General features: G+C 39.5%; 1 protein-coding gene across 1 annotated transcript; it reads left to right on the top strand.

The window, feature by feature from the left end:
• Positions 1-78: 78 nt before the first annotated feature.
• Positions 79-11,478, top strand: LOC128605268 (filensin). The gene is made up of 8 exons (XM_053620518.1): positions 79-1,092; positions 2,870-2,930; positions 3,354-3,449; positions 4,794-4,886; positions 5,610-5,723; positions 7,673-7,893; positions 8,319-8,413; positions 10,576-11,478. The coding sequence occupies exons 1-8, from the start codon at positions 713-715 to the stop codon at positions 11,394-11,396; spliced, it is 1,881 nt and encodes a 626-aa protein (XP_053476493.1). The 5' UTR covers positions 79-712; the 3' UTR covers positions 11,397-11,478.
• Positions 11,479-13,045: the final 1,567 nt, after the last annotated feature.

Here is a 13,045-nt window from a genome sequence, read left to right as displayed (position 1 = left end):
AAGGATCTCTCGCTGTTTGGGGAGCCACTTTATGAGTCCACATGCTGTATGAAGAGAGCAATGGACTAGCATAGAGGGAGAGATCACTGCATTGTGGGGCTTGTCTGCAGTTTGGTTCTGGTGCAGTTGGCATTAAATCATTAAATATTTGTGTAAACATACATGCTGTTGTATCTAATTCCTTCATATACCTAATGAGTTGTTTTTGTGCTTGCATCACAGTTCATAATTGCAAGCAGAGGGACCTTAGTAAAAACTTTGAGGCTGGCAATCGCTGGCCTTCGTCTATCAGTATGAGCATACAAGCATTTTGTCCAATGCCTGGAGAATTTTCTAGATCATTCGGGGCTTTTCTGTTTACATTGTTAAGCTCATCAGTGTGAAAGTGTGTATTTGATGTGTTGAGCCGAGCGGAAAACAAGGCAGATTCACAATGGTTTGCTTGACACAGCAAAATCTGTCCTCGCATTCCTGTCGCTTTTGCATAATCAACAATGCAAGTGCCTTTGCTGGCTGCTGCTACAGTGGCACCAGGATCCAACTGGAAGCCTCTAAACATTACATGGTGTGACAACAAGAGCTTGAAAACATTTTCTGTTGCTATTTCGCAGCATGGCCAGTACGGTATGAGCCGTCAGAGGGTGAGCAGCCCAGTTTTCACTTACTAACACGTTATCACTGGGACACTGGGAGGAGGAGAAGACCACCAAGCATGTTCAAGACCAGCTACCGGCGCGAAGTGCGCAAGGAAAAATATGAGCACTCTGATGTATTTGAGGATCAAGGCGAAGCGGGGTCCGAAGGCCCTTTCGGCAGTTCCAGCAGGGTACCTGGCTTGGAGAGCCTGCAGGAGCTGAACAGCCGTTTTACCCGCTACATCAACAGGGCCCGTGTGCTGGAACAGCGCAATGCGGTTTTCCGCAAGCAGCTGGAGACGCTGCAGCACATGGAAGAGGCGGCCGGGCTCGAGGAGGTCTTCAGTGAGCAGATCAGCACGAACCAAGAGCGTATCCGTGAGCTTCAGGCCGAGCGCGCCAAGCTGGAGAGAGAACTCAAGGATGCTGAGCGCCTGCTGGAAGAGTTTAGTGACAGGTTAGCTCCAACATCCCTAATACTAAACAACAGATGTCCAGGTCATCTCCTTTGATTTTATTAGATCCCATAGTATTATCATCTGTTACCATAACATTATATATATATATATATATATATATATATATATATATATATATATATATATATATATATATATATACACATACATATATGTGTGAGTGTGTATATGTGTGAGTGTGTGTGTGTGTGTGTATATATATATATATATATATATATATATATATATATATATATATATATATATATATATATAATGACACTTACAGCCAGGCTCATAAGTATTTGGACAGTGACACAGTTTTTGTAAGTTTGCCTCTGTACACCACCACAATGGATTTTAAATGGAGCAATCAATGTATGATTGAAATGTAGACTTTCAGCTTTAATTCAAGGGATTTAACAAAAATATTGCATTAACCGTCCCTCCTTTTACACAGGCTCAAATGTAATCGGATGACTGACTGATAAGCAGTTCTGTGACCAGGTGCTGCCTGTTTCCTCATTATTTCATGACAAATTAAGGAGATTAAAGGTCTAGAGTTGATTCCAAGTGTTGAATTTGCATTTGGTAGCTGTTCATGGAAATTCAGTCCAAAAAGGTGTTGATGCAATTGAAGGAAGCCATCATTAAGCTGAAAAAACAAAACAGACCTATCTGAGAGATAGCAGAAACGTTAAGATTGGCCAAATCAACAATTTGGTACATTCTTAAAAAGAAGGAATGCACTGGCGAGCTCAGCAACAGCAAAAGGAAGACAACTAAAGTGGATGAATGCAGAATTTGTTCCTTTGTGAAGAAAAACCCCTTCACAACATCTAGCCAAGTCAAAAACACTCTGGAGGAGGCAGGCGTATCATTGTCAAAGGCTACAATCAAGCGACACCTTCATGAATATAAATAATGACGGTTTACCTCAAGATGCAAACCACTAATAACACAGAAAGAACAGAAAGGCCAGATTAGAAAAACAAATGCCTGACCAGTTCTGATGCAAGCGTATGGAGAGGGATAGGAAGTGTTCCAAAGCATACCACATCATCTGTCAAAAATGTGGAGGAAGTGTTATGGCATGGGCGTGTATGGCTGCCAATGGAACTGGGTCACTGGTGTTTATTGATGAAGTGACTGCTGATAGAAGTAGCAGCATGAATTCTGAAGCGTATAGAGTTATACTTTCTGCTCAGATTCAGCCAAATGCTGCAAAACTGATAGGACGGCTCTTCACAGTACAGATGGATAATGACACATGCCGTGAAAGCAGCCCAAGGGACTCTACAAAAAACGGCTGTAATTCCTAAACAGTTAATGCAATATTTTTGTTAAACCCGTTGAATTAAAGCCTACGAATGAAAATCTACACTTCAATCACATCTTGATTGCTTCATTTCAATTCCACTATGGTGGTGTACAGAGGCAAAATTATAAAAATTGTGTACTGTCCAAATACTTATGGACCGGATTGTATTTTGTAGTATGTCCTGGATAGATATATCCATGAAAGTTATTAACTCACTTCAGCCCGTAGAAGATTGCGGTTGGGAATATTTGTCTTTTATTCAATTTTATCTGGACATCTGTGATAGATTTCACACACAGGTTGCAAAAAAAAATATCAATGTCTGTGTGTTCATTCATGTTAAGTTTGTTAAGAACTACCGTCTAATGCTATCTAACATCAGTACACACATCTATCTACATATAGAAATTCATGGGGCTGAAAGCAGGGTTTTAAACAACTTGACTCATCCACAGATACAGAAACGAATGTGAATATCAAGACCAACTCCGAGGAACTCTGGAGCAGCTCAATAAGGTACAAGAATGCCGGAATAACTTTGTTTGATGTTCCACAAAAGCCTACCTAATTATGAATCATTCCTTTGGAAATGTGAGCTACTCTAGAATATATTTAACCATGAAATTAAAAAAGGCATGGCTAACAGCAACCAGAATTAGCGAGAACCCTCACAATGTTTTGCTGATAACCGAAATCTGCTTAATTGTCCCATCTTCTAAAAACCAAATGTCAAGCGTAACTGAGGAAAAAATGAGATGTTACATAATTTATTCACCCAGACAGAGCAAAGGTGTCCCAGTCTCTCTCTCTCTCACACACACACACACACACACACACACACACACACACACACACCTCTCCAGTCTTAGATGAACAGTTTTTCTTCCTGAGAAATTATGGCTTCAAGGTTGTCTGATTTTTCATCCATCAAATCTATAGGAGGCAGACACTGCACTTCTGAGGAACCTGGAGTATCAGATTGAGTCTCAGTTCCTGCAGGATGACATAAGCGCCACAAAGGAGAGACATAAAAAGGTAATGAGAGTGCATGCCCAGCTTGTTCACTTTGTCTATGAAGTTTTTGAGTCAGATCTCTAGCAGCGGAAAGTCAAGGTGACTGGTGAAGTCAGTCATCAAATGATGAAGGAGAAAAGTCTTCATAGTGGATTTATGTAAGGCCTGAATTATTTTAACTGCAAAGGGTTTGGACAATAATTCTAAACATATCAAATTCCACAGTTTTACTATGCAAAGTGAGTTTAGTCTAACAGCTGGTTCTATTTCTGTCTGTTACTTGATGTGTAATGCACAACATCACTAATATATTATGGGAAACCTGACCCTGGATCAGTCGTCATGTGTACTCAGTGAAATGAACATAGCCAACAGCAGCACATATACAGATATATGGAATCCATTGATACACGATACAACACTGCCTAAAATCTTTTATTAGCATTGTTGCTTTGACTTGATACTACTTGACGGCTAAGAATTTAGTGAGAACAAATGGGAAACTGAAATGGCACTCGCGCTTAGCAAACTTTCTCCTTGTACTAAACAATCTGTATTAAAATATGAGCCCGTGCTGCACATCACAAACCGTGTTATAATTAACCTCTCACCACTGCACAGCAGAAATGAATTTCTTCCATGTTAACAATGCATTTATTTTCTAATCATGTCCTATTGTACAGAGTGTCAGGTCAAGGGGTGAGAGTTTCAGTAAACTGCATTGTTTCTGCAGAGGTGAGGAAGGTCACTGAGAGGTGTGCTGAGCCGGTCTTTCTGTGAGGAAAATAATAAAAGCCTTGCTCCCTCCAAGTGCAATTTAAAATAAGATGAATATAAATAAATAATAGCACAATCAGCCGACCAGATCCATCGCGGCATATTGAATGTGAACGTGTAATTATGTATAATTAACACAGCTGTAAATGAGAGCTTTGGTGAGAATAAACGATCTGAATTTTCTCCAAACCAAGCACTAAATTACATCTTCAAACTGACCTGAATTGCTTGACCTGGCATTAAACACATTAATGGATTTTTAAATTCCTAAGAAATCATCCAAATGTACCTATTGAGATTAATTGAGGCACCTCATTTTGTAAACATTATGTGAAATGAAACTAAAAATCGATGAAAACGTAATAACTATTGCATTTGGATGTAGGCCATGGTTAGCAAACTGACATAATGATAATTCGTTTCATTTGAACAGTGTTGTTTTATTGACTCCATACTAGAGATTAGCAGGGTGTACACACACACACATACACACGCACACGCTGTCTGTAAATCATCCCAATTGCCAGTGAATTTGACTTCTCACCATCCTTTTAAAACCATATTCTCCTCATCTTTTGTCCTCCGCAGAATCTTGCCGAGATACAGACATACTTGAACATCCTCCACCAGCTCAACCAGACTGTTGTTTTAATGTCCAGTGTGTCAATGGGGATCTCAGAGGTAAGGTGACTTTGTGGTATGATAGTGCCACAGCTGGGGAAAGGGAGGAGTGTATCACTGTCAGCCAGAATCAGAAGGAGATGAGTGGAGAGAGAGAGTGAGAGAGAGAGAGGGAGAAAGAGAGAGATGCACTTTATCACAGAAAGACTCATTAATTTAAATTTGAGCCAGATTCTCAGTTCACACCTAGTCAATAATGATGATACAGTTATTAGATGTAATTATGGCCTGGTTAATTAGTTATTATGGCTATTACTATGCCGTATATACTCAGGGAGGCATGATGACAAATCGCGTGGTGTTGCCGCCTCACAGCTCCAGGGTCTTCGGTTCTCCTGTTTCCAAGTGTACCTGGGATAGGATAGACAATTGGAAAATCAATTGTTCTTGGCTGACAGGACTGGAACCCGACGTGGTCTTCTGCTGTTGTAGCCCATCCGCCTCAAGGTTCAAGGGTTCGTGCGTTCGAAGATGCTTTTCTGCTCACCACAGTGGTTATTTCATTTACTGTAGCCTTCCTGTCAGCTCAAATCAGATCAACTGCCACATCATTAGTTTATTGCATGAACGTGCAGTTATAGCCTACAAGTGTTCCTAATAAAGTGGACGGTGAGCGTCTACTACAGTAATTATCTTGGTATCAATACATTGTCTTTCGCTTTGTGCTTATATCACTTTTCCTTTTGTCTCGTTCTCTTTTCTGGCTCTGTGCCTCTCTCGCAGGAGCAGGAGAAGCTGATAAGTCAGAGGAGAATTCCTGCTTTGAACACTCAGTTAGAGGAGTATAAGAGTGCTCTCTGTCAGCTACAGGCACAAAAGCACAAGCTGCAAACTGAGGTAGGTCACCATAGAGATGGTGAAGCGGGGTGACATTTGGTCACCCTCATTAGTCATGTTGCTGTCCAAATATTACACATATGTCCAATTAAATGTCGGCTAATTATTTATCTTCAAGCACATTTCTTGTTAACTACTATAAAGTAAACTACATTTGAAAAGTTTATAAGTGCAAGAGTGAGAAATCAAATGCTAGACACGTCAACCAGTCCTAGGAGTGTTTAGAGGTTAACTTCCATAAAAATAACAAATAAGAAAATCAACATTTATGGTTTGTAGACAAATCGATGTGTGGTGTAGAGGGTGTCATTAATGCCTCACAGCTCCAGAGTCCTGAGTTTGATCCTGAGCTCTTCTTACTGTCTGCGTGGAGTTTCTGTGCATGTTCTCCCCATGCCCATGTGGGTTTCCTCCTGCTTCTTCAGTTTCCTCCCATATCCTAAAAACATGCCAATAGGTGGATTGGCTAAGGTAAATTGCCCCTAGATGTGAATGTGTGTGTGCATAGTGCACTGTAATAGTTTGGCAATCTACCCAGGGTATATTCCCCGCTTGGGTCCAGTGTTCCTGGGATAGGTGCAGGATCCACTGTGATCTCGACCAGAATTGTGCAGTTAAATCATGGCTGTGGCTCAGGTGGTAGAGCGGGTTGTCCACTAATTGTAGGGTTGGTTCGATTCCCAGCCCACATGACTCCACGTACTGAAGTGTCCTTGGGCAAGACACTGAACCCCAAGTTGCTCCCGACGGCAAGTTAGCACCTTGCATGGCAGCTCTGCTACCACCGGTGTGTTAGTGTGTGTGTGAATGGATGACACAGTGTAAAGCACTTTGGAACCACTAAGGTTAAAAAAGTACTATATAAGTGCAGACCATTTACCAGTTACTAAAATTAATTGAAACAAACCAGTAGTGAGTAACTTCCCATCTACGTATATCTTATATATGATTACATATATCTTATGTATGATTATTTATACTGCTTGTATATATATATATATATATATATATATATATATATATATATATATATATATATATATATATATATATATACACAATGTATATATAAGCAGTATAAAAAACACATTTATGATTCACAACTATTAATTCAGTAAAAGCACTGCCAACACAATTATCACAATTCTTTTTTTTTTTTCTTCTTTTTAATCAATTTTGTCCTCAATTGAGTATAAAATGTTTTGGGAATATTAAATATATGAAACATATTAAATATATCAAAATTAAATATAATTAATTAGTTGATCTATTTTTATTTGATACAATGGCATTAATTGCAGTGCCTAATGTCTCTTAATTATTCGTGGTTTGAAAGTGAACTGGGGGGAAAAAAAACCCTTCAGCAATCAAATCCATATACACAACCACAAGGTGGCGGTAGAACGTCAACTATTGTTTGCATAAAAAAAAAAATCAAAATAAAGCCTAACACGTGAAAACGTCTCAGAATCGCCAAACATCAAATTAATGTGTGTGTGTGTGTGTGTGTATGTGTGTGTGTGTGTGTGTGTGTGTGTGTGTATGCTGTGTCATGCAAGAAACTTTAATCTCTCACACCAATAATCTACTTTGCCTGTATTTCTTGTATCACTAATTATTAATGTCTTTTGTCTCTGTGAACTACTAGCTACAGGGGTGTCCAATCTGATCTGGAAATGGCTGGTGTGGGTGCAGGTTTTCATTCCAACCAAGCAGGACCCACACCTGATTCCACCTGTTTTAATCAGTTGATCTTGGCTTTCAATAGACTCAGGTGTGGCTTCTGCTTGGTTGGAATGAAAACCTACACCCACACGGGCCCTTTCTGGATAAGATTGGACACCCCTGTACTAGCCTATCACCATTTTACTCCTTACATCTCATTTAGACATTTGATGGCAGAAAGGAACAAAGAAACATAACGTCTACTGCATCTTTCCATCTTGCAGACCTCAGCACTGGAGCAGGCCATCAAGATCACACAGGAGAGTTATGATGAAGAGATCCAACTGTATAATGAGCAAATCGAATCGCTCAGAAAGGGCATTGAGGAGGCTGAGTGCTTGCTGGAGAAATACACCAACGAGTGCAGACAGCTGGCGGTGTACCAGACCTCACTGGAGAGCGAGCTGGAGAGATACAAGAGGATCATTGAGAATGAAGACAGCAGGTTATATGATTGTGGATATTTTGGAATCAAACTTTATTGGATGCTTGCTAAATGTGTCTCCATGATCCTAGCTTAGGAGACGTAGCCACAGGGTGGCAGTACACTCTCAGGAACCCAACTAAACTGTTGTTTCTATGACAATCTTTAATATTAAGAAGTCAAATCTTTCTCAAATTCGACTCAAGCATAAAAGCAGGAAAGTTGTATTTATTTGATTATGCCTATAACTTTCTCATGTGTGTACATGCCATAAATATTAGACTTTTTATTAGTGTTTTGAAAATTTTTATGTGCATTATACAGGGGCTTTTCAAATTTATTTATATTTATGACTGCATTGTGTTTCACACTACATCACATTTTGAAACAGGTATCCCTGATGCTCAGCCTTGTTGTGATCACACTTGTCTCACTCTATTTCACAGACTGAATTCAGCTATAATTGGAAGCCCCATTAGTCTGCTCACCGCCAATTACAGATCACACACTCACAGCCCCACCATGACCAGCCGAGGGAAAGGTGACAGAGGAGGAGGGTGATGTGGAGGGAGGAAGGGAAGGGTACAGAGACCTGTGTGTCGGGGCCATTTGGGCTATTTTTAATCTTATTAACCTGGAACAAATGGCCTCGTAGATATAAAATTCATGTATAGATATAAAATTCATGTCAGTATAAATTTATTGGGGTGGTTTATATTCAGTGGGGGAGATTTTAATCCAGAATTGGGTTATCCAGCCTTGCAACACTGCAAGTGGCAGCAAAGAGCCTAGAACTACCAGGTGTATAATAATGATCATGTTCTTTCAGTCATTTCAACTATTAAATAGTCTCTAATCTAAAATGCATGATAATTTTAACATTTTGATAGCTCGGTAATTAAAATATTTCCATTTGAGAGTGGTACATTTAGTGTGCTGCTGATTTAGAACTGGTCTGATTGGTCAAGTCAACCAGTCAGAAATGCATTATGGGCTGTTTTTGTGGATATGATTGGATTATAGGATGGAATAATCTAAGTATTGCTACATTGTAAACATTTCTGCAAATTTACAGCATTATAGTAATTCATGGCACAAAATAGGGTTTTACAATTGTATAGGATTGTACTGTAAACGAACGAGCAGTTCGAGCAGTGCATTGGTTTACAGTCACATACCTGAAAATGCAATGCACTGTGGGATGTCTAACCTTCCACTGCTCAGCTGCATCCTTCCTCAGTTGTACAGTTGCTTTGGATGAAAGCATCAGCCAAATGTAATGTAAATATAATTATAGTACTGTAATTCTTTATTACAGTAAATGCACTCTGCTGTCAGTAAATTATGCCAAAATTATCTGGAAAACTTGGAATATATTTTAGGAAACATACAGTGATTTACTGTATAACCCCCCCCCCCCCCCCAACAACAACAAAAAAACAAAGTGTGTTCCTGCCAGTAAATTTGACAAATCGAACAAAACAGGCGCACATATATGTCTGTATATAAATATAATACACAATATTGTCTGCTTCACGGCTGTATTTTGGATATATAATAATTTAGACTTAAACACAATACATTTTAGGTGTCTGCACAAAAAGAGCAACACAAATATAATCCTTTATTTACGTATGTGTCTGGTGCATACATTGTTGACTCCCTTTTCAAAAAGTTAGGGTTAGGGAGTAAAAAAAAAAAAAAAAATTATTTAATAGACGGAAATTTCATTCTCAACTTATTTATTCTGACAATATTCCTTTATTTACTAGTCTAATTACACAGACACCTAAAAGCAAGTACATTATTTCATGTAATTCAGGCATTTTGAGCTCCTTTCCTTGTACTGGGGCACTGGGTTCGCCTAGCACGCTACTCCTAGCCCCGCAACCCCCTTCCTTACATCCCAGATTATGGATTAGTCGATTCCCACATTATTCCTTTCCATTTCTGTCTGTCTTTGTTCTTTGGGAGGAAGCTGGATCAGTGCTCGGCATCTGCTAGCAATGATGCATGATCCTGACCTTTCCAACAAACTCTTCTGGCACAACACTGTGCATGTGTGAATCGTTTGACTAATTGCTGTGTGCTCAAAACAACACTCGAGTGATTCATTTAACGCAATTGTGTGTTTTAAGTGGTTTTAAAAAAGTTTTGAAAAGGTTTTAGGTGTAATTAGTCTTTGTGTGCGTGCGTATAGGGCCGCTCTGGTGATCGCATACTGATTATTATCTTGATTTTGGCCTCAGCAATTAGCTTGCTTATCATTAAATAATTAAGGCCTTTTTTGTAAACTGCACTAATGTTCAGTAAATGTGAGCTCTAATAAAGCAGACAAGTGAAACGGGAGCATGTTGGCAGACATAATGTGCTGTTAGAGGTTTGACAAATCATTTTTTTCAATTTGTCGCACATGGCAACTAGATGTTCTGTAATAAGAGTTCACAGAATATGTAAGTCCATAATCAATATTCGCAAGCAAAGTGTCAGCCAAATGAATCAACTACAATACTTTTCCTCATAATGTGCTCTATGCCTATGGGTGTGTTCATTTATAAACTAGTTCTGCTGTTCCTGTAGTTTCTATTTTCCTACTCTTATCTTACTATACTTTTAATTCTTGCAATGACTGTGTCAATGTCAGCAACTTCTAAGATGGATTCCTTATAAGTGACTATGATTCTGATTAACCCTCATTTTCAGATATCACTCAAGCCTTCCAGGACATTGCCAGTGTCAAGCCCCGTCAAAAGAACCAGGCCAAGAAGGTGATCAAAAAGAAAGAGGTTACCTCTAAAGATGTGACAGAGGATGTGCAAGAGGAAAAAGACCCTGTTGAGGTTGAAGAAGAGGTGAAACAAGCTGCTCTGTCGAAGGATGCACCTTGGAACGACGTGCCTGATGGTGCCCAGATCAGCAAGGCTTTCGACACGCTCTGCAACATTGTGCGCAACCGCATGCGAAGGTACAGGCAGCCTAAACCTATCACTGATTTCTATACTAAAGGCCGCTATGTCCTGGTGACAGGTGAATCCAGCTACCTGGACCCCTGCTTCTACAGCACAACACCCTCTGGCCACATCATCATCACCATTTGTGACAACAACATCTCCCCGTTCGAGCCCTGTGAGCCTAAAACTCCTTCTCCTCCACCTAGTCCCTCCCCTGCTACCCCCAGAATTCCAGTAATTCCTCCCAGTCCCCCAGATGACAACCACACCAAAAACAAAGACAGCGAGTCAAGTGGGAAGGAAGATGGTGATGACCCAGGGAAGAGCCCGACTCCACAGCGTGGCAAGGATAAGCACAACAAAGACAAAAGTAGGCCACGAGGCCCTCCACCCATTACCTCAAGCTCCAGCACAACTCCGGATTCCATGAGCTACGAGAAGGTGGAAGTGGTGGAGTCTGTGGAGAAGCTTTCACCTGACCTCAGAGTGAAAGGATATGAGGAAACTTCAATGGTGATGGAGACCTTGATTGAAAAGACAAGCAAAAAGAAGCATGGGGACCGGCCTACATGAGAAAACTCTGGTTTTTGGTGCTGCTTTTCATCCCTAAGCCAGTGCTTTTCACTAATATCGTTTGCCAAAAGAGTTTTTGATCTACAGCCACAATCCAAGAAACCCTGAATTCAAAAGTTGCTGTTATTGGTTCATTTGAAAAATTAGTAATTACCAGTGGCACAGTTTTGCAGTGTACTAATTAATGAATAAATAATCAACATGCTTAAATGTAATGTTCTCTGTTGTTTATATCATACAAGTACAGAGTTCAGGTCATGGGCATAGCAGCATTTAAATGTAATATTCTATATACAAAGGCACGATGAAGCTAGTATTTCACGGGGTTATCACTAAAGCATGGATTCACACTGTATGAAGTCTCTCCCTCTCTCTCTTTCTCTTTCTCTCTCTATTTCTCACTCTGCACCATGAAGTAAATGTGTTTGTCTAAGTGAGCCAGCTGGAGATGATGCTCATCCATTTTACATGAAGGTGGCCCAGTGGAGTACAGATGTGACCTCTGCATAATCTACTTTCTGAAGCGAGAGATAACCAGAATCTGTTTGGGTCTGTCTGTAATCTCCTTTTAAATTAAAAAAAAAAAAAAAAAAAAAAAAAAAAAAAAAAAAAGGTCATCTATGTGTAACATTTAATTATATGGGAATAATTATATTAGGCTACGGACTAAATCATTTTTAGATATGGACAGATAAATGAAAGGGGAAAAAAACAGTGTTTCGGTTATGCTGTAGCATTTTATTGGAATGGTTTGGGTCTACTTGTCTCCTTAGATGGAAGACTCACTGCAAATCAATACATAGTTCTTATAGTCAGATTGATCACCTTTATCCTATGATGAACCACTTCTATTTCTATTCTGATGAGAGATGATCCTGACACCATTCACAGGGCACGAGGACTCACTGAACGGTTTGATGAGATGAAAATGATATACATCATATACTACAGCCTTCACATTGATCAGTTGATCAAGCCCAAGGAGGTGGAGGTGGGTGTATTAGACAGCGCTCTCCACCTCATCATCAAACCCCATGAAGGAATATGTTTTAAAAGCATGGTGTTTATGGCTCCAAGACAGTTTCAGAGACTGTAGAATCCATGACAAGGTGCACTGAAGTTCTTCTAGTGTCTCGGGGTGGTTTTTCCTTTATTTTGTTATCAATCTGTATATAAGGCTACGGAAAGCGGCAGTTCTAAAAACAGAGGAATGACTAAGATAATGTACATGTGAGAAAGCTTAGTTCTTTAATTCGGATAAATCAAATCAGACTATTTATGGATGCAATTAGTTTCTGTTTATTATTCAAAACCTGTTTCTTGTGATTAATCCTAAAAAGCCTATTGCCCGTATCTCGTAAAACATCCTCAGCATCACTCGAATGCTTTAACAAACAGCAGAACAGACTTATTGTTAGATATACTGAAGGTTATGAAATAGGTTTTGTTGTTGGCCACAAGCTGTGATCACACATTACATCTCCTGTTTAGATATAAATAGGTCTTTTTAAAAAACAAAAATAAAAAATAAAAACAGAAATCAATGTCACTGCTCTTTTAGCAAGGTACTAGTCTTTAGGTAGAATAACACAGAGAATCATTTACAGTCACAAACTGTACAATAGTTGTCTTTGAGGTGGGGAGACAGC

The sequence above is a fragment of the Ictalurus furcatus genome, chromosome 3 (assembly GCF_023375685.1).
Source record: "Ictalurus furcatus strain D&B chromosome 3, Billie_1.0, whole genome shotgun sequence".
Taxonomy (NCBI): Eukaryota; Metazoa; Chordata; class Actinopteri; order Siluriformes; family Ictaluridae; genus Ictalurus; species Ictalurus furcatus.
The sequence above is the reverse complement of the archived record's forward strand: the minus strand, read 5'-3'. Positions and strand labels throughout refer to the sequence as shown.